At 58.3% G+C, this 21,021-nt stretch overlaps 6 protein-coding genes across 6 annotated transcripts; 2 read left to right on the plus strand and 4 right to left on the minus strand.

Moving 5' to 3' along the window:
- Positions 1–2,818: 2,818 nt before the first annotated feature.
- CMQ_4391 (chd5 domain containing protein) lies at positions 2,819–3,550 on the plus strand (the record flags this gene model as incomplete). The annotated part of the gene is made up of 3 exons (XM_014312547.1): positions 2,819–2,905; positions 2,962–3,148; positions 3,204–3,550. The coding sequence occupies 3 exons, from the start codon at positions 2,819–2,821 to the stop codon at positions 3,548–3,550; spliced, it is 621 nt and encodes a 206-aa protein (XP_014168022.1).
- An 808-nt stretch (positions 3,551–4,358) lies between these two features.
- Positions 4,359–5,721, plus strand: CMQ_4467 (uncharacterized protein; the record flags this gene model as incomplete). Its single annotated transcript, XM_014312623.1, has 2 exons — positions 4,359–4,378; positions 4,437–5,721. 2 exons carry the CDS (start codon positions 4,359–4,361, stop codon positions 5,719–5,721), a joined length of 1,305 nt encoding a protein of 434 aa, XP_014168098.1.
- Positions 5,722–6,038: 317 nt separating this feature from the next.
- On the minus strand, positions 6,039–8,176 carry CMQ_4572 (golgi matrix protein; the record flags this gene model as incomplete). Its single annotated transcript, XM_014312728.1, has 3 exons — positions 6,039–7,703; positions 7,786–7,967; positions 8,089–8,176. The coding sequence occupies 3 exons, from the start codon at positions 8,174–8,176 to the stop codon at positions 6,039–6,041; spliced, it is 1,935 nt and encodes a 644-aa protein (XP_014168203.1).
- A 1,149-nt stretch (positions 8,177–9,325) lies between these two features.
- On the minus strand, positions 9,326–10,805 carry CMQ_4615 (ribosomal biogenesis protein gar2; the record flags this gene model as incomplete). The annotated part of the gene is made up of 2 exons (XM_014312771.1): positions 9,326–10,614; positions 10,694–10,805. 2 exons carry the CDS (start codon positions 10,803–10,805, stop codon positions 9,326–9,328), a joined length of 1,401 nt encoding a protein of 466 aa, XP_014168246.1.
- A 360-nt stretch (positions 10,806–11,165) lies between these two features.
- CMQ_4338 (membrane-tethered transcription factor) lies at positions 11,166–16,574 on the minus strand (the record flags this gene model as incomplete). The annotated part of the gene is made up of 3 exons (XM_014312494.1): positions 11,166–11,429; positions 11,532–15,497; positions 15,594–16,574. 3 exons carry the CDS (start codon positions 16,572–16,574, stop codon positions 11,166–11,168), a joined length of 5,211 nt encoding a protein of 1,736 aa, XP_014167969.1.
- Positions 16,575–18,685: 2,111 nt separating this feature from the next.
- CMQ_4448 (cation/H+ exchanger) lies at positions 18,686–20,491 on the minus strand (the record flags this gene model as incomplete). Its single annotated transcript, XM_014312604.1, has 2 exons — positions 18,686–20,313; positions 20,374–20,491. The coding sequence occupies 2 exons, from the start codon at positions 20,489–20,491 to the stop codon at positions 18,686–18,688; spliced, it is 1,746 nt and encodes a 581-aa protein (XP_014168079.1).
- Between the last annotated feature and the right edge of the window lie 530 nt (positions 20,492–21,021).

A 21,021-nucleotide genomic window follows, 5' to 3' on the forward strand; every position in this document is an offset into this window, starting at 1 on the left:
CCCTACATACTGCACACGGAAATTGTGCAACGGCGTCGCTTCAGCCTCGGGTACTTTCATTGCGCGGAGAATGAAACGGTTTAGGTGGTGAGGCAGGGCCGGTGATGACAATTGATAAAACGCTAACTAGACGATAAATAGCTAACCCATCTTAGAATTCCTTTCTCTCTTGCAGTGCCTCTTTTGTTTGAGAAGACACCGGGACCCTTTGCCGACTTTTGGATTCGTCGGCTTTTCCGTCTGTGCATACATTCGGTGCTCGAGGCGTGCGCCCGTGTCAATCGTCTCACTCATGTCGTCCACTAAGGTGTCACCGTAGGTTCAGCCATGGCTCCGGCGGCGATGTCAAGACTTCCTTTCGAAAACGATGGAGCCGTTGGAATTCGTCCGGACGGCAAAGAGCTATATTTATGTATTAGTCATAACCATGCCTGCCAAGTTGAAATTATTCCTTGCCTTCTTTACACTCGGGGGCTCAGGCTGGGACAGAGCTTTTGGCAATTTATCTTGCTGGCCTGTGGGTGCGAAAGTCTGGTCTTCTATGCGTTAGAATGCTTTTCATTCCTTCTCTCTGTTCTTTTTGCAGCGCAAGCCTTTCTTGTTCTACTTCTCGCCTTAGTGACTGGTTACCTTCTTGCATCGTCGGACTGAAATAGGACGCACCGGTTATCCCGAATCTTTCTCGTATATTTTTGCCGGCAGAGGCCCAAATCTCGTTCAAATATTTTGATATATTTGCATAGTCGTCAGCATACTCGTTTTCAAACTTTGGCAGATCGTTATGCGTCCGGTTCAAGGGAACTGATACGACTATAGAGTTGTTTGGAAAAGCGGCACCCGCAGAAGTAGGCGGCACGAGCATTGCTGTTCGACCAGAAGGGCGCAGATTTCCTGATTCGTCTTTCTCTAAAACGTTGGTAGCTTTCGTCTCATAAATGGAAACCACTTGGGAGTTTTGGTATATGAATTTTTCCCGAAATGCCACATCCAGGCTTTGTAGATGACGGGAGTTAGGCCCTAGATCCTGGATCAGCGCTGTATTTGGCGCCTTGCCGACCAGAACAAGAAAATCATGGACAGGCATGCCGTGATGCGGAACGCCGAAAAAAACAAATCCGTGTACGCATCCGGCGTTGATTTTGTCCTTTTCGAGCATGTAATTTATAGCCTCTTTCACAACGAGTCCACCATAGCTGTGGGCGATGAACACGATTGGACGCGGATTGTTTTTATTAATCCAGGGCCGAATAGTCTGGATTTTTTGACCCAAACTCATGCCGATGTCCGAAAGGACTTGGAACGATTCGTCTCCGACAAGCTTTGTTTCATAGCCGTACAGCAGCTTTCGTACAGTTGAGGGTGTTGAATTGGTGTCGTCCAATAGCCACATGAAGTCCTCGCCCTTCGCCTTCCATGAACCATATGGATGGCCGCCGATGCCGCTGAGAATAATGCAGTCGATTTCAGGTGTGGTAGACTGCGTATCGGGATTGCTAAGCGGAGTAAATCAGATAAGGTTCATGTCAACCACAAGTTTGACGGGTCGACGCGAACTGCCTGTGCAACTTAGATCTTTTCTAAAAGTCCCTACTTTCATACCACAAATGGCTCCTAAGCTGACCGGGATGCTGGGAAACGACACGAGGGCAACGAGCTCATTCCGACCAGGATGCGGACTTGGAGCAAGAGAGCGGACCGTCGGGTCGATATTGTCGAAAACCTCTTTCAAGATCGATTCTACTTCTGCTAGGGTCGAGCCCGCCGGCAGACCTTGGACTCTGTACACATGGTATTGGCGACTACTGTACCTTAGCAGGGCATTAAGCATGTGCAAACCGGGTGGAATAGCGCATCTCACCTTTTGGCAGGCTCTGACGACATCGTGTATCAAGAATGAGATATGTTTCGGTGCCTGTGATTATGTTGGAACGAGGGAGTGGTCTGTATCATGTGTTCGGATTGATTAATGAACGAAAGTAAAGATGAAATCGGAAAAGGATACACGCAGGATCCCTACTTTGTATCCGTTCTCTCTCCTTCTTCTTCATTACCAATTGCCTTGGGCGCCAATCCAGAGAGGCCGCTTGCTATTACCATATTGTAGCTCTTGGGCACCATTTCATGCGTCATAACAGCCATATGTATGTGACCCTACATTGCACAGGCCAATAAAGGTCTCAAGGCCAGCGGATTCTTCACTGCTGGCACCATCGTACTTCCTGTGGCTCACAAGAGTGGTCTGCCAAGCCCAACCGTCGTTACTTTCTAGCAATATGCTTCGTCCATGTTGCTGATAGGATTTTCCCCAAACTTTGGGATAGAATGAAATCATGCCAGCAACACGGTAAGCTTGTACAAGTACTCGACTCTCGACAAATCGTTGGAAGAAAAGGAAACGAGCCTTCGTACAGGTACCCGCCAGGAAGGTGGCCACATAGATCATCTGAGTATCAGGCTGTCCGAACCGCAGTTCAAGCGCTTTCGGAAGCGCCATTAGTCCATGTACGAGCACATGTTGTTTACTCAATGAGAAGTACAGGGTAAGCTAATATTCTTCACTGGTATTATTGCCATATGCATGAAGTGAGACGGGGGAAAATCGGAGGATAAGAACTTGAGCCTCATAATAGGGCCCAGCCTCATACGGAGTAGTCGTACCGAGACCCGCTTTTGAAGTACTACACTGTGCCTAGGTGTGGCGAAAGCACCCCTCCTAAGGCATCCAGGCAGCAACGGACGCCATTTTAGCCCATCGCAAAGAGGACAGCCAAGCGGAAGAATTGCGAAGAGCAGTGACGACGGCACGCAGTCAACAGCCATGCCTTCCCTCCTGCTGGTGGTGTTTCTCGTCGAGCTGGCCATTCAGGTGGTCAACTCGCTCGGGGCCGATACGATTTCGAATGCTGTATGTGTCGAGTCTTGCGTCTGGCCCTCTTTCTCTGTTCTCTCTAACTCTCCCAGCTCTGGAAGGTCTACTGCTGCATCCCATCGCGGCGCTCAGCCGTCACCGAAGAGCAGCGGAAGCTGCAGCTTGATTATCTTGAACTGCGTCGCGAGCTGCATGCGACCAGCAGCCAGGACGAGTTTGCCAAATGGGCGCGGCTGAGACGGCAGCACGACAAGCTGTTGGAGCAGCTGGAGGCAAAAAGTGCGTGTCCTCTGCCCCTCTCCGGTTGTCTTCGCTCCCCCCCTAACAAGGCCAGAATCGTCTCTCGACACCGGCCGCCGGTCCTTTGACTCGGTCGTCACGGTCTCCCGGCTCGTGCTCACGCGCGGACTGCAGTACTTTTTGCCGTTCTGGTTCGCCCGGGCGCCCATGTTCTGGCTGCCCCACGGCTGGTTCCCCGGCTACGCCGAGTGGCTGCTGGCGTTTCCTCGAGCGCCCCGCGGCAGCGTCAGCATCACGTCGTGGCAGCTGGCCTGTCTGGGCGTGCTGGTGCTGCTGCGCGACACGGTGCAGGCGCTGCTGGCGCTCTCGGCAACGACGGAGACGAAGGACAAGACGCCGGCGGCCAGAGAGAGCCCGGTGGCCGCGCAGAAGGCGGGCTAGAGAGGCCGGGAGAGGGCGACTTTAGAAAAGGGTTTACGAACAGCGGAAAGGAAAGAACGAGGAGACGTCTACGATGGACATGAACTACCATACAAGCAATACAAGAAAAACAGCAGAAATGTCTCTCACAATTTTGACGCAGTAGTTCTCCATGGTAGCATATAGAGGTCCTGCAACACGAAGTGAGATGACTCTTGGCAGAGTGCTTGGGTTCGCTCTGGGCAACAGATTGACTCTATCGGCCACGGTAAAAACGTTTACTTCCTCGAGGGAAGGCCGACAAAGCTTCGAAAGTGCCCATGACATCACGGTGGGATTGCATGCAGGTGACAAAGAAAAAGTAGAAGGCGCATATACAAACCGCTGCGAGAATGGACCCTGTAGCTGGTCAGATTCTCGACGCACTCGAGTGAGAGGCAAATTCATTCTAGACTTATGGAATGGTTTGGTTATGATTCTCGCAAGTCCAATTCGATTTTTTTTGGCTGCAGAGCTTTTTATGTCCAGAGAGCCCCACTATTCAAGCAAGTTATCATATCACGTGCTTGAAACACAGGCCAGATACACCGCTTACAAGACGCGCTGTGATTGGACAGAGCACGAACTGCTCAAGGAAAGGCTGTGACGACGTCTGATGAAGGCATTCCGGGCAACGGCGAGAGCACTCTATTGCCAGCGAGAGCACTTGAAAAAAAGCCGCCAGATGCGAAAAACTACGTCAAGGCCATCGGTATATCAGTTCACGTAACAGTTGGGAAGGGGTGTGACGGAGCGAAGTGTGAGAGCAATTCGGCTCGTCCTCGCAGTCATGGTGATTCCGTGGGGAACGTGAGTGTTGTTCTGGACCTTTTCATCGCATGTCCCGGGCTCTGCTGACATGTGCCAGAATCCAGTCGCTGCTGCTCTTTTTTGGGCCGCTGCTGCTGCCGCGCGCCATTGCGCTGTACCGGAGCGTCCAGGCAGCCGCAGCGCGTCAGCAGCAGCAGCAGCAGCAGCAGGCGGGTGGTCCTCGGGATGTGGAGGGGACTCATCGGCTGCGGTGGCGCGCGGCGGCGGTGCTGGCGGTGCTGGCGGCGGCGGCCGTGAAGGGATTCTGGCGGGCGGGCGTGCTGGGCGGCAGCGTGGTGTCGCCGCTGGCCGAGAACATCTTTGTGGCGACTGCGTCGCGGCTGCAGACGCCGACGGACGTGCTGTTCACGCGGCTGGCAGCACGGCGGCCGGGCCGGCTACTGACGGCGGCCGACGAGGCGCTGCGAGCACGTCTAGTCAGCCTAGACTCGCGGCTACTATACCTACAGTTCGGGCCGGACGTCCTGGTCGGCTGTCCGTTCTGTGCAGATGGCGGCGACGGCAGCAATGGCAGCAGCAGCAGCAGCAGCAGCACGACGGCGTACCTGTGCTATGCGCTCGTCGACCTGGCCGCCCAGCACCTGACGACGCTGGTGCTGATCGCCCTGGCGACCTCGCCCTTGGTGGTGTTGGGGCGCAGAGGTGGTGGCGGGAGGGCTAGCGGATCGGGAGCACCAGGATCCGACAGGACTGACCTCGCATACGATCTTGCTGCGGCTCGCACTCGCCGCTGGCGCACGCCTGCTACCGTGGCTACGCTGCTGCTGGCTGCTGCCGACATGGCACTGCTGGCCACGTACAACCACCAGGCCAATGCCCGGGCCACCCGGCTGGCTGACCTCGACTGCTTCTTCTGGACGATGCAGCGCGTCCGCGGTCTTGTCAGCGGCCTGCTGCTCGGCGGCCTGGGCTTGCTGCTCTACTGCGCTGTCAGCGGGTGGGCACCCAATCGCCCGGCTGGCCCCCTCCTCCGACTCTTCCTCTTCGGACCGCTGCCGGCTGAGAGCCCGGCTGAACGGATCACCACGACCGCGCGCGCCCTGGCCACGACCCGCAGCCGGCTCAACGCTGCTGCCATCGTCAAGAATACGGCGCTGCGCGACGTCGAGCTTCGGGCTCGCACCCAGGCGTATTGGGCGCGCGAGGTCGCCCTCGTGGCCGAGGCCATGGAGGAACGCGACGTCATCGAGGGCATCAACGACGCGCTCGAGAACCGTCTGGACATGCGACAGATTGAACACGACGCCGACGTGTACGTGCAGAATGTCGTGCCGCTGCGAGGTGGAAGTGAGAGAAGTGAAGGTGGTGATGCCGGTGCATAGACTCAAACAGCCATTACACTAACCTCCGCTATAGTATAACTTGTGTCCTGCCGAGGACTTAGACAAAATGGAAATGCTGTAATATCATATGTAGACAAACACAGACCAGAGGAAACTCCCATGAACCCCTGCCTTTCGTATCCGTTTACCTGCCGCCATTCCTTCCGCAATGTTGGTGATGTCTCCCTCTTTTCTCTTCTGTCCGTCCTCTCTTATTTCCCTCTTCTTCCCTCTTCTTCCCTCTTCTTCCCTCTTCTTCCCTCTTCTTCCCTCTTCTTCCCTCTCTCCCTCTCTCTCTCTTCTGACCCTCCTCCCCCTCACCCACCCCTAGGCAAGCTCCCTTTCCGCGATGGCGGCCCTGACGTCTCCGACTCGGCCTCTTCGACGCTCCGCTCCAGGAACCCAGCCCACAGGTCGGCGAGCGACTCGCGGCTGCCTGATCCCTGTTCGGCAAAGAACTCCGTGTTGAGCGACGGCGTGCTGGGTGTTCGGTGAAACGGTGACGTCGGCAGCCGCAGGCTGAGGTTGGACGTGCCCGGCCGAGCGAGTCCGGCCTTTTCCTTCTGCTCCTCCGTCCAGTTGAGCACGCCGGCTATCACCTGCAGGATCTGGAACTTTTTCGGGTCCGACCGGTCGAGCGCCAGGAACTGCAGCAGGTGGTTGGTCACCACTTGTCTGTGGTTGTTAGAGGAGAGAAAGGAAACGAAAAAAAGAAAAGAAAAAAAGAGGAGAGGAAACAAAACAACAAAAACGCACCTGTCCACGTTCTCCTCCGGCTTGTTCTTCTTAATGTACCGCAACGCCTTGGTCAGGTGGTCGTTCAGCACAATCGTCTCGTGCCGTAGCTTGCCGATCAGCAGGTTCTTCTCCTTGACCTCGCGCTCAAATGGTGCCGTCCGCTCGTTCTCGCTGCGCAGCCTCGCCGCTTCTGCCTCTGCCTTCTCGGCTGCCGCCTCTGCCGCCTGTACTCGCGCCTTGGCCGCCTCCAACTGTGCCTCTGACGACTCCACCATCTCGCGCAGCTCTCGCTTCCGCGCCTCCTGAATCTCCTGCAGCGCCCGCTGCAGACTGTCGACTGCTCGCGCCTCTCCGTCGCGCTCCTCTAGCGCCCGCTCGCTCTGTTCTCGTGCTGTCGCCAGCTGCTCTTCCAGATCTGCTGTCTTCTCCGACAGACCTTCCCGTAACGACCGCTCCTCCATCGCGATCACCTCCCATTCGCCCATCGCTCCGCTCGTCGACTCCAGCTCCGCCCGCAGCTGCTGCACCTGTCGCGCCAGCTCCTCCCTCTCACGCTGCCAGTTCTGCTGCGCCAGTTGCGCCCGTCCTCGCACCGAGCTCTGCTCCCGCCCTGCCGCCTCCAGCTCGCCGCGCAGCCGCTCCACCTCTCTCTCGGCTGCTTCTGCTGCCGCCTCGGCCGCTTCGCCGCCCTGCCGCAGTCCCTCGTTCTGCCCCTCGAGCTCCTCGACTCGGTCCTTGGCCTCTTCCAGCTCCTGTCTGTCCCGCTTCAGCCGCTCGCCCAGCGTCTCCTTGATCTTCTCCACCCGCCCCAGCAGATTCTGGTATTGCGTCTCCGCCTGCTCGCGTCCGGCCTCGCTCTCTTCCAGCTCCGCCCGCAACTGCTCCATCTCTTCTTTCTGCGCCTCCTGTGCTTTGTACAGCGCCTCTACCTGCTCTCGTAGCCCTTCTGTTTCGTCGTGCAGCGCCAAATCGCCGCCTGCCTCTTTTGCCATGGCGTCTTGATCGCTCGTCTGTCGTAATGACGCTGTCCGTACTCTCTGCCTGCCGTTTGTGCCGTTTGTGGCGTCTCCGTTGGCTATGGCGTCGTCCTTTTCGTCTTCAGCTCCGTCTACCCGCTCGGCTGTGTCTCCGTTTGCTGTCGAAGCTTGCCGCGCATGGCCGTTCCCGTTTGTCTCGGGCTTCTTCGGGCTGGCGGCAGACGTGTTCGCATCTACGTGGCCGTCCTTGCGAGCACTCGATTCTATCTGCCAGGAGAAAAGTAGGAGTAGGGCGTCAGCACCCGGCCGTCTCGTCCTCTCACCCGCGACAGGGGGGGCCAATTCTCACCTCAGGCGCGTTGTCCGGCACGTCCGCATCGTCGTCGTCGGGGGCGTCTGCCGCTGTGTCGATGCTGGCGGGTGGAGCTGTGGCAGCAGCGCTTGGCTCTGGGATTGCCGATACGGCCGCCGCAGCAGCAGCGTTAGCCCTGGCCGCCGCCGACTTCTTCTTCTTGTTCTTTTTCTTGGCACCTAACAAGGGGCCCCGTCAGCGGTGCGGTCTGGCCAGCTACAGCGAGCGGTATTATGTATGGGGCACACTAGGGGGCAAAACGAAAAAAAACGGATACGATCCGACACCCAAGATACTCACTTGCTGATCCGCCTGTTGCAGCTCCGCCGTCGGGTGGTGCTGCTGCCGGTGCCGACGGCTGCTGTGCCGGTGGTGCCACGGATGCCATCGCGCTGTGTCAGGCCTCCTTTCCGGCTGCGGACGAGAGCAGAGGGTAGAATCGAGGGCAAGCTTCGTCTGCTGCTGTGCTGTGGCAGGCCAACCCGCATTGGTCAACACCCCCCTAACCCTGTCTGGTCGAAGCGATTGGTTCGCCGCGTGTGCGTCACGTTGTATTGCGCTCGGCTGTGGGGGAGCGGCCTCGACGATGGCTGGCAATGGAAAAGACGAAACGTGGCGACTGCTGTCGTGCTTTGCAATGCTTTCTGGCTCTGGCTTTCGGCCTGGCTGCTTTTGCGCTCTTGCTTTTGCTAGCTGCACGGCTGCGCTCCTTCCCCCAAATTAAAGGGTTGTGTCAGCTTGTTGCTTCTTACCTTCCCCGTTCTGCCAAGTTGGAAGCGCCAACAGACACGACTCGTATTAATACCGTCAGTACGGAGTCGACGTGCCGAGTACGAGTACAAGGGCCTGTCAGCGCGCTACTTCGTATCTTACAGCGCCCGGTCATGCACTTAAGCGAGTTTCGGTGCAATGAGACACGTCTCGTTCCAGAGCAGCCCGAGCCGTACGATCAGAAGCTGGTTTTCGCGTCTGCTAGCGGTCACTACTGCAAGGCCAAGGACCGCATTAGCTCTCTCTCCACCCACGCTTTATGCACTTAACTGACACATCGCGGGTCCCACTGTATTTGGCGTTTTCTTCCAATTTTGCACCCAATTCTTTCTCTCCTCTTTTCCTCTTTTCTCCTCAAACTGAAAACTTCGTTGGCCCCAGGCTCAGGCCACATGACTGTAGTCCTATGGCCTGTCTGACACGGTGGTAAATTCGGCATCCCGCAAGGGGTGTACGAGGACGAAGGAGAACAACTCGTTGGCCTCATTATAATCTTGGTTCCCGTCCCGAGGACATTCGTTTCCTCCTTCGACGTTCCAGGTTCGCTTTGAGGACACATTATCAGCCTCTTCGGAGTGCTGCTGGCACATTGGGCAGACTGCATGAGCCGTGTAAACCGTTAGAGACGTGCATTAGAAAACTTCCAATTGTTTTCATCAATACTCTAAGGGGTTCAAGATTGGAAAAAAAAAAAAAAAACATTTTACGCCCGTATTCTGTCTGGAAACCAAAAAAAATATTGAAAAAAACTCTGCATGTCCGTCAATCACGCTTTGCTCTTCTTGGCCCGGGACTTCTTTGCCTTGGCCGCCTTTGTCTCCTTGGGTGCGACGACGACCTCGGGCTCCTTCTCGGCCTCGGTGGCCGTCAGCAGCTCCGTCTTGGGCGCCTCGACAGCTTCGGCTTCTGTGGCAGTCTCTGTGACAGTCTCAGCAGTCTCGGCGGCAGTCTCAGCAGTCTCGGCGGCAGTCTCAGCAGTCTCGGCGGCAGTCTCAGCAGTCTCGGTGGCAGCCTCACCGCTCTCCTTCTCCTCGTCCTCGCCTGCCGCCTTGATCGTGGCCACGGCCTTTTTCAGGCCGGGCGCCTCGAACGCGTAGCCGATCCTCTCCTGCAGCAGGCTGGCACGCTTGCTGCGACGCCTGGCCTCGCGGCCGGACCTGGCCTCCCACGCGGACTCAGACTTGGGTTCGGCCAGCTCGCGGCCAGCCAGCCGGTTCCACGGCACGACCTTGAATCGGCGGTTGGCACCGACAAACAGGTTCGCCGGCACGCGCTCGGGCGGCACGACGCTGCAGCGCAGGATGTGGCCGAAGAGCAGGTAGCTGTCCATGGTCTGGGCCACAATGTCGGCCACGTCCGGGTCGGCAAACTCGATAAAGGCATAATGCTTGCTGGCGCCGGTGCGGCGGTTGCGCGAGAGCCGCAGCCGCCGGATGTCGCCAAACTGCGAAAAGTAGCTGCGCATCTCGTGCTCGAAGAAGCCGTGTGGAATGCGTCCGACGTAGACCACACCGCCGCGCGGCTCACCGTTGGCGCTGATGCTGGTGGCCAGCGCGGCCGCAGCCGCAGCCGGCGCCGTCTTCCCCTTGGCCGCGCCCTTCTTTTTGGACGACGTGGTCGCCGTCGAGGGCACCTTGCCCACGTCCTGGCCGCGCTCAAACAGGCTCGCGCCGCCGCTCGCCTCGTCGTCACCGCCGTCAATCTCCTCCACGAGCGCCTTGGTCGTCTCGTCGTCCTCCTCGGCCACCTCGTCCTTTTCGTCCTTTTCGTCCACATCCATCTTCTCTTCCTCCTTCTTCTCCTCCTCGTCCACGTCCATCTTCTCGACCGCCTTGGCTGCCGCTGCCTTCTTCGTCTTCGCCTGTCCCTTCTTCGTCGGTGTCTTCTTCACAGGGGCTGGGGCTTCCACCTTCTCCACCGTCTCCACCTTTTCCTCCTTCTCCTTCTTTTCCTCCTTGTCCGCGACCTTCTTCGTCTTCTTGCTGGCTGCCTTCTCTACCGGCTTCTCCTCCGGCTTCCGCTTCTTGTTCGCGCTCGGAGACTCGTCTTCCGTCGCTGTGCAGGAAAAGTTCAGACAGGTCAGCAACGCGTTCCACCCTTCACCGACCCCAGAGCTTGACGCCAGGCTACTGACCCTTCCGCTTCGCAGCGCTCTGATCCGATATCCTGCTCGACTTTCGCGAAGCTACCTGCTCCGAGGCCACCTTGGCCTTCTTGCCCTTCGGCTTAGCTTGATCGGTCGCCATCGTGTGCGTGTTTTGCTGAATAGAAACGGGTTGCGGGTTGCCTTCGCTTCGGTACGCTCTTGTGGACTCGTCGAATCCTGCCTTTGTTTTTTTCACTAGTTTTATTTCATGCCTTTTTCTGCCCACTAAAACTTAGCGGTGTGCACCTAAACCAGGCTACGATCCACGTCACGTGGCAGTCCGCTGCCAACCGACATCCTATACTGAGTATATAAATTACAGAAGAAAACATTCGAGATTACATGTCATTACAGATTGTGCCCCTTCCCAATCCGTCTCTATCGCGCCGATGCTGAAAAAGAAAGGCTGAAAGGAAGGCCCAGTAAACAAACAACTAAAACAAGTGATCAATCCACGATTCTAAGCCACAATCGCCCTCACAGCCTCCAGAACATTCTCGCCACCGACCTGGTCTGCCACTTGTGCTGTGGGCGGTGAGTCTAGGACTGCCTTGTCCTGGCGTCCACCATTAAATGTGTTGGCACGGGCAGCGTTCCCGCCTGTAGGCTGAAGAACCGGACCCAGGCTTGTTGCATAGGGCACGTTGAACGTCACGGATGGGAAGAAGTCCCACGCCCGCGCGCCAGAGAACCAGAGCAGAAGGACTCCGATGAGCATAGGGATCTGAAATGTTAGCAGACTGAAAGAGAGGGGAAAAGAAAGAAGAAGAAAGAAAGAAGAAGAAAAAAAAGAAAAAAAGGGATAATCCTCCCTCCGTAAACATACCCAGACGGTGTAGAGCAATGTGTCGGACCGCAGTCCCTTTCGCTTTTCCTTGTGCACTCGCCGGAAGTTTTCTTGCTGCTCCTTTGTGATCTGGTGCTTGCGACCAATCTGCAGCAGCGCCGGCAGCGTTGCGCCGAACTCGGCTGGCTCGAACTCGGTCACGGCCTCCTCCCCGGCCGCTTCCTCCGCCTCCGTCTGCTGCTGGTCGTACAGGACTTCGCACTTGCTGTCGGCTTCCGCCTCTGCTGCTGCTGCTGCCGCCGTTGCCTGCTTCGTGTCCGTCTCACCCTTGCGAGGGAAGATCTCTTCGTACGATGGCGGTGGTGCGAGGCCTGCCCTCAACGCTGACAGATCCCACCAGCGACCCTCCAGTTCTTTATGTCCCGGCGTGATGTTGCCATGGCCGTTGCCGTGGCCATTTCCGTGTCTGTTCCTGTGACCATTTCCGTGACCGCGGGCATCAGATGAGTTTGGCCGGGACCCCGTGCTGCCGCTCATATTGGGCACCAGCGAGGAGATCCGCTGGAAGGCCGTAGAATTCAAATAGGCCTGGTAGTAGTCCGGCAGTGGGTTGTTGGGGATCTGCGGAATCTGCGCCACGAGCTGCTGGAACTGAGCGGTGAGCTGTTCCTTGAACGCAATCACGGCCGCTGCAGCCGGAGATGCCAATGCCGCAGGAACATCAGAGGCACCGGCTGCCGTCGCCACCGAAGATGGTGTGAGCGCAGTGGGACTGACGTCCCGCGTGCCCCGGCGGCTGTGAATGCTCGGGCCACGGCGCGGTGAGTCTCTCTTCATGTCGAGCCACTCCTCGTCACCCTCCTCCTGCTCGCTGCTCTCCTCGTCGTCGCCCGAAGCTGCATAGGACGAGGAGTCCACCTCGGCTTGGCTGCTGTTGTCGGCCGCGTCGCCCGTCGACTTCTCCGTCGCATTCCACGCCCGGTCAAGGACCGACATCGTCATGGGCTCCCAGAGCGACCGGAGCGATGCCGCGCTGCTAGTCCGGCTATGCAGAGATCCGCCACTCCGCGACCGCGTATGGCGCTCAAACAGCTTGATGGCCCGGACAACCTCCCGCGACGCAGCCACTTCGGCTGCCGTCAGGCCGGACAGCGTCCGTATCGTCGGGTCGGCCCCGGCGTGAATCAGCCGCCGCACAATCCCTGCCTGGTCGTTCAGGGCTGCCAGGTGTAGAGGCGTATAGCCGCCATTGTCGCGCACATCCGGATTGGCACCGCGGGCCAGCAGGCCGGCCACAAACCGGTGCAGTCCCAGAACACAGGCCAGGTGCAGCATGCTGTGTCCTGTCGTCCGCCGCTGCATGTTGAGCCGTGTCTGGTTCGAGGAGTCGTCCAGGTCGATGAGCTCTAGCACTTTCAGCAGCTGTGCCTCCAGGTTGGGGCTGCTGCCGCTGGCCATCAGACCGGCAGCATAGCCAGTTGGATTTCCACCGCCACCACCGCCAGCTGAAGATCCGCCGCCGGATGAGGTTCCCCAGGTGGTCGTCTCGCTGCCAATGATGCGTCGTGCAACGTCCTGCGCATCCTCAATCTTGCCCGTCATCTTCCTAGATAGGACCGTCAGGGCTGCGCGCAACAGTTGCTGCTCGTCATCGTCCAGGTACTTGAAGGTGACGCGCTGCTGATTGGCCGAGAACGGCTGTGACGGTCGCTGCTGGTTCGGCTGGCGCAGAGTCACCTGCACGTGGCCGGCAATCGAAGAAGGCGGCACGAGACACACCAGCGAGCTCTCTCCCCAGAATGTCGTCGTCGTCGCCCGCTGGTTGCCAAACATGACATCCAGTCCCTGGTAGAATGCACTTCCCAGAATCGTCACCTCGATGCCGCCGGATTTGGGCCCCTCAGCAGGAATGATCTTGTGGATCACCGAGTTGTGCGAGGCCGGGCTCGCAGCCGGTTGGGACATGGCCATGGGGAGGTTGAAGAGCCCGTTCTGGAACTGCTGTGTAAACTGCGCCTGGTCCAGCTGCTGTTGTAGTCGCTGCTGATATATGTGTTGGCGGAACATGTGCATCGGGCCACCCGAGAGCCCGTTCGGGCTGGGCGGCCGGCTCGGCTGCGTCGATGCTGGCGCCGAGAACAAGACGTTCTGTGCCATGGCAAGACTGTCAAAGCTCGCTGACCGTGCACCGTTCGCCATCGCGCCCTGCTGGTCCGTATGGCTGTTGGGCGTAAGTGGGCCACCGACGAGCGAATCGGTGGCCATCGGGACCATCCCGACAAGGCTGTCAATGTCCGGATCGCCCGAGTTGCCCGTCATCAGTGCCATATCAACAGCGGCCGCCATGGAGTCGGGCGCGAAGTTGGACGTCGGAGACAGAAACGACGAGGCACCCGTGGAGAAGGGTACGGCAGACGAAGCAGACGAAGCGCTGGCCCGGAAGTTGGAGGCGTTCTGGAAGCTCTGCAGGTTCGACTGCTGCGGCGAAACGGATGTCTCGATTCGCGTCATTGCCAGGCCAGTCGGTATCTTGGTCGGTCCACCATTTGCCTTCCTCTTCTTGGAGGAGTGGCCCTTTAGACCGTTGGGAGACGCTGCCCGTGAAAGAGCTCTAGCGCCCATTGCAATTTCCGATGCAGCTTCTGGTGCCATGTCCTTCTCGGGCGACTGTGCCCCGGAAAAAGTGACGGAATTGCGCTTCATTGAAGGCAGGTCCGGCGCCGATTGCGCCGCGGTTGACGGCTGCGCTTTTATCCTGGACGAAGGCTTGGTCGACGACGCGGAAGCGGCAGGCGCTGTTTTCCCTGCTGTCTCCTGGCCGTCTCCCGTGCCGGCAGAAATGTCGCCGTCTGCTACTGAGGACGGTGCCGTTGCCGAAACAGCTCCGGTATTGGGGCCCGTGGGAGTCTTGTGGTCGTCTGTGATCATGATCGACCGCGACATGGTCTGAGCGATCACGTTGCCCTGGAAATCCTTCAGGGTGAAGATGACCTGGAACCCGGTCTTCTCGCCGTGGTGGCGACAGTAGCAGGTGATTCTCATGGGGACGCTGATGACCGCCTCGATCGGACTGCCTGCTGCGTTCTCGTCCAAGGAAGACAGCGCGGCCGCTGTCGGGCGCTGCCAGTCCTTGGTCTCGTTCGTGTTGAAGATGACGATCCGCCGGTGCTCATCTCGGCTCCACTCTTCGTCGTCCTCCGGCTTCTTCAGCTTCTTCCTGTTTGCCCGCTTCCGCTCTCGCTGGATGCAGCCCTTGCATATCCAGATGTCTCCGCCGTTGGCTGGTCGGCAGTCGTCGTCGTCGTTGCTGTCGCCCTCGTTCATGGGCGAGGACCGCGACGTGTACGTGGCTGCGGCAGCACGCTCCAATGCTCGCCGGCGGTTGTTCTCGTTGTGCATAGCACTGGTGCAGACCACCATTGTGTGCAGCTCCAGCATGTCGGGCGACCGGTCGATGGGATCCTTTGCCAGAAGCTTGGGCTTCGAGATGGTGTGCGGAGGGAGGTGAAGCTTTGTGACGCCTGGCGGAAGAGCCGAAAGGAAGATCATGATTGGTATTTGCGTTTCCACACGCGACTTGTGCGGAGTCACGCCGACAAAGAACCGCAACGGCCGCCTCTGATGATTCGCGAGACCAGCTGCTGCTGCTGCTGCCGGCTGCCCTCGGTGAAACATGGAGGTTTGAGATACGCTGCCGTTGGCAGCGTTGCGTTGTTGTTGTTGTTGTTGCTGTTGCTGCTGCTGTATGGCAATTCCCTGCCAAGGTGAGGCAGGGCTTGTTGGAACGCTTTCAGGAAACATGAAGCCGGATGCGATTGGTATTGACTGCATGCCGGTACCGGCAAACTGGCCGAACCGCATATCTGTGTTCTCTGCGGGCGAGTGTGCGTTGTTCAGGTATGTCGTTGGCGACGGGCCTTGACTGAAAACAAAGTTGGAGATGGGCGAAACCTCCCTGGAACCGGTCGTCTTGAGGTTGTTCATCGACTGGTTCAGCGAGTATTGCTGCAAAAACAGTCCGGTCAGCATGGTTCTCCCGGATTGCGACGCGCGCAAAGGAGACGGCCAATCAGAAAGCAGATCAAGAAGGGAAAAACAAACCGATAGGGCTTTATTATGCCCTCTCTGGACACTCTGGTCCCCATTGCTGGCACCGACTCCGGCATACATCTGCGGCGTAGAGAATGACAGGACTTGGGGGTCGTCTGCATTCGGGCTGCTAGAAGGGCTCATAAAGTCGAAAGGCGACGCCCTGTTGCCGCTGAACGGACTCAGATCGGCCCCAGTTGTGGAAGCGTGTCGGATGGTGTCGTCGCCAAACAGCTCGTCTGCAGTCGACAGACTCGGCGTTCTCTGGATGGACTTTGGGTCAATGGTGCCGGTGTGGTGGCCGTTTGCCATGGCCTTGTGCTGGTGCAGATAGCTGGTCTCGAGGTCGCCGTCATCGTCGTTGTCGTCCTGGTCCTCGTCCAGACGGAGGTAGTCGCGGATGTTCCAGTCTGGCGGCGCAGCGTCCACGACCTCCAGAGCGGCGGCGTCAAAGGTGCCTTCTGCCATCACCACGTCGTCCGCTGCGGTCGGGAGATGCACATCTGGTTGCATAGCGCGCCTGGACTGGCCGCCCGCTGAGCGCCCGGACGCATCGGTGCCGTACGCCCGCCCCGCGCCTCTTGGCCGTCCCCGGGTCTTCTTTGCAGGTGTGCCGCTGACAAGGCTAGAGTGAGCAGACATGGAAGTCTGCTTAGACGAGATGTCAGAGGACGAGTCCTGGAAGGAGGAGAGGAGGGAGTCGGGCGAGGAGGCCGTCGGCGGCTGGGAAAGGCCTGCTGCGGCTGCCGGCCTGTGGCCGAGCATGAGGGGGTCTTTGCCGCCTGGGGTGCCACCAGCACCATTGGCTATCGGGCGGTTTCGCTTCTTGGCCAGAGGGCCAGCCAGGTCGTTGACGTGATGGAGCAGACTATGCGGGTTCTGCATGAAGTCGACAGTGAGAGCTGGAGGCGAGTCCCCCATCCATTCGGAGTCGACGGCGAAGTCGCCAGGAGAGGCGGCGAGGGCTTCGAACGAGCCGTCTTGGGCAGACATGTCCTTTTTCGCGGGGAGGAGGGGGTGGGTTTTTGGGAAATGCGCAAAAGTCATTCGATGGCAGGATTTCGTACTCTGCGGCCAGCAGTCTGACCTGTCGTACCACAGTCTGCCCCTTCTCTTTCCGGGTCTGCGGCTGCGCGTCGTCCTAGAGCTGTCTCGGGTCAGGTTGCGGCGATTGCCGTACTCCGTCGCCGTTGAGGGCTGAGCGATGGACGGACTCGGATTGGATCGTGGTCGGGTTTGGCAGGCGCCACATGAGCTGTCGGGTGGCGTAAAGGCCGCGACAGAGACAATGGGGATGCTGCAGAGGCGAAACCACTCGGCTGAGATAGCAGATCCCGGTCTGTCTGGGCGATTTCTTCGGTCGGGTCGTCGGGTCGTTCGTTGATGCTGGTGGCAGCCCTCACCAGCGACAGACCATTGTGGGCAGGAAGAATGTGGAGGGAGAAAGTGGAGACGACTGAGGATTTAGAAAAAGGAGGTAAAAAAACCCGGGTAGGATGAGTGCGCATCGGTGAACAGACGGAAGAACAAGGCGAGAGTGTGAAACAATGAAGCCACGCACTCCAAAAGACCAAGGGACAAGGCGTAGAGCAGGTAACGTGACGAGCCAGACACTATGTCGAGGCTATTGGGCGCAGGTTGGAACGCACTTTCGTGTGGCAATGGCCCCGTTCACTGTCGGAGGCCCTCCGGTCCTTGGAGAAAGAGAATTTGGGAAAAGGGAAGGGGGCGGTCGGGATGGATTTCTTGGGTGGCTGCTGATTGGGCAGGCCTTCAGGCCTTTAACAGCGCGGACCACCACGACTTGGCGGGAGAATGAGGGGGGTCACAAGAGTGGCCTGATTGGCCGAATGGAGGGGGGGCAGGTGCTCATGTTGGTGCCTGCTGGCAGGGCCAGGTTGCACTGTATTCGTATCTTGATTAATCTAAACAAGGAAGCCCTGTGCTGCTGTTTGTGCTGGCCAATTGCCATAGGGTACTGAAACGGTCTAGGCCGCCAGTAATGTCTTACGGTTCCCGGCTTTGAGTCATGGCAATCTAAGCTGGTGCAAACCGGATTGATCCCCAACACTTTTGTCTGACGACTTTCTCGGCGGCTCCAGAAAGAACCTGCGAGAGTGATTGCGACACCGCGTCGACATTCAGCTCTGCATTTCCTGCCGTGTCTACGGAGGTCCCTACCTAAACTCGTGCCCACCCCCTTCGATGTGACATCGGCAGTATACAGTCTGATTTGCTGTGTGCACGGAGAACAAACTTAGCGATAGACTGATAACAGTTAGCTTAGAGTCCCACTAAGAATTACTGCATATAAGGAAATTACAGCATAATACGTGCTGATAGCTTAGCGAGAATGTACAGTGCGCGTAACACTTTATATACTGTAACTTTATGTCTTTAGTAGGAAAAGCGGTGAAACAGGGTGGGCATGACTTTTGGTAGGGACCTCCGTACAGAGTACGGAGTACTCGTACTCGTACTGTCTCAATCGCTATTCGTCCTTCTGCCACCACAACAACAATGCCTGTCGTTGGCATAAGACCCTCCCCCATGCAGGGTTACGTTAGCGTGATGTACAAGGCTAGAATTGGCAACAGACAGTCTTGGAGAGACCCTGCACTTTTGCCTCTGCAGCATTGTACGGCCTGGAATGTAACGTCTTGATCTATGTATTAGACAAGCGGGATGCCCCGATCGCGCCAGCATTTGGACATTTGGCTGCTGGATCCATCATGCGACCAGTAATATACTAGTACCGGTATCTGGCTGCGTGTGGGAGAAAACAAGATACGTCTCCCGGTGCACAGCGTGCGTAGCAGTCGCCGGTGAGCTTACGCGCCAATCAAGCTCGGGATACCACAGCCGTCGGTCCGAAAGCCTGTCGTTCAGGTTGACAGGGTGTCTCGAGAGGAGAGGCGATCATACCTCAGACTGTCTGGCCTCGTAAAGTGGAAGACAACGTCGTATTGCATAGATGGGGGGTTGGCTAGATTCTATAATAAATTACGAGCCAGAAAAGAGTAATCGAAGAGGGGGCTCTGACTGATCAGAGAACCTGTGAGAAGGGAAGAGACGGAGGCGAGATCCGACCTCCAGCAGCGCCCCTAGGACGACAGCGGTTCGTCAGGAAAGCGGATCGTGCGGTTGAAAAGCGTAGACGGCCCGCTCGGGGTAAACGCGATGGCTGCCTCGCCACCGTCCGTGGCGACACGGCTCGGAATAATGGAGCCGCCAATGCGATAGACAGGACGCGCTGCAGTGTTGATGTTGATGTTGGTGGTGTTGTGCTCGCCGTCCGGGTCACTGAGGACGATTTGCACATCAGTCCGGTCGGCGGCCGTGGCGGGCTGTGTCGGCGCGGATGGCTGGTCCTGGTTGCGTCGTGCGTTGTGGCTGCGGCGCAGCACCAGCGTGCTCACGCGGCTACCGATGTGGAAGGGCGGGAGGCCGTTGTCGGTGCCAGAGGAGAGGCCGGTAGTGCGGCCGGCCGAGGTCGACGACGGCAAGCTGCGGCTGAGGGTGCGCGGCAGGTAGAGGCCCAGCTTGCCGACGGGGATGCTGAGCCCGTGCACGACGATGCTGCAGATGCTGAGAAACCAGACCACGACGGTGGCAGTGTCGCCGAGCCGGGCGACGTCGGGCCGCGGTCGGTCGGTCGACGAAAGGCCGTCGACAAACTCAAGGGTGACGTACAGATAAAAAATGGCCGAGACGCCGACGGGGCCGAAAAAGCCGACAAAGACGGCGTGTCGGAGGTGCTCGATCTGCGGGACGTAGCGGTGCAGAGCCAGGACCCAGGGCAGGCGGCGCAGCAGCAACACCAGGATGCCGAGCAGGACGAGGCGGTACAACGGCACCGGTCCGTGAGCGAACAGCGACCAGGGACAGACGGCGCCGAGCCACATGAAGATGGCGACATTAAGCAGCATGTCGATCGTCGGCTGCAGCGTGTCGTCCTGGGTCTCGAGGCGGAACCAGTCGTCCCAGGTAAAGACATTGCCGGCGACGAAGCAGGCCAGCACGTCGTCGCTGCCGAGGAGGCCGCAGGTTCCGGTGGTGAAGAGTGCCAGCGAGATGGCAAAGACGAGAAAGCTCTCGCGGTCGCAGTAGTGCCGCTCCTCCGCCCAGTGCAACAGCTCCTTGGCCACGTAGCCGACCAGGCTGCCGTACGCCACGCTCAGCAGGATCGTGTAGCCCCAGGTCTCGCCGAACCAGAGGCCCATGGTTCTAGCCGCACCCCCAGACTCTCCAGAAGCCCCCGTGTACTGAATCAGGTACAGCGCCAGAAACAGAAACGGGTAGCCCAGGCCGTCGTTGGCCCCCGACTCCGCAATGATGATGCGCTGCAGCTCCACCGGCACGTTCTGGTCAGCAAAGCGGCCCTTGACCACCACGTTCGACAGCACCGGATCCGTCGGCGCGACACAGGCGCCAATGGCCAGCGCGTGCAGAAACGGCATCCGCGGCGTCACCAGTGCCCACACCAGCAGCCCGGCCACCAGCCACATGCCCGTCATCACCGGCCCCAGCAGCAGCAGCAGCGGTCGCCACTGCTTCTTCAGGTACCGGCTCGGCAGCTGCACCCCCGCCAGCACCAGCTGCACGCCCAAAACCAGCCGCGAGAAGTGCAGCGTGACCGCGTCAAGGTTGGCCTGCGAGCCGGCGTACTGCAGCGGCCGTACAAAGTTGGCTGCCGACGGCGAGAACGCCACCCCCGCCAGCAGAGAGATCACTGTTCCACACCGTCAGCAACCGCATCGCCGATTCGGGAGACACGACACACAACACTCACATGCCTCCGACAGGTAAAAGTTCTCCTTGCACAGGTACGACACCAGCCCAAACAGGGACACCCATCCTCCCAAAACACTGACAACAATGTTAAAGTTAGTCAGCACGAGCGTCGGCATGATCGACAGAGGCGTGGCTTTCTATGCAGAGCTCTGTTAGGTGACACCTAAACTATGGAAGGTGGTGCGTCGACTTGGCGTCGGTCGTAGGCGACACTCCAAAGGAGCCGGAGGGGGGACCGGGGCCGTGTGAAAAAGGGGAAAAGTAAGTGTTATTGAATCATGAAGGCGGTGCACAGCGGAAGAGCGGTCGCTCAGAAACGCCAGTCTTGCGGATTCCCTCGGCATGAAAGGGACCCGGCAGCTGAGAGCAGCGAGTTGCAAGACAGTCAGAAAATGCAAAGACGGCCTTTCGAGTACTTCAGACGGTTCAGATACAGGACTGGTATCGATGAGATATGTTGCAGTTCCCCTTTCGCTGAGAGCGCTACCAATAATCGGTTGCTGATGTTCTACTCCGTAAGATGGTTGATGTACGGAGGTCCCTACCAAAAGTTCGCTCTCACCGCTTTTCTATAGCTGCGGCAATACATAGTGCAGAGTGTAAAGCATACGGAGAAAGCTATTGGCGATAGCACGCTAGAACTTAG

This window comes from Grosmannia clavigera (genome assembly GCF_000143105.1).
Source record: "Grosmannia clavigera kw1407 unplaced genomic scaffold GCSC_97, whole genome shotgun sequence".
NCBI lineage: Eukaryota > Fungi > Ascomycota > Sordariomycetes > Ophiostomatales > Ophiostomataceae > Leptographium > Leptographium clavigerum.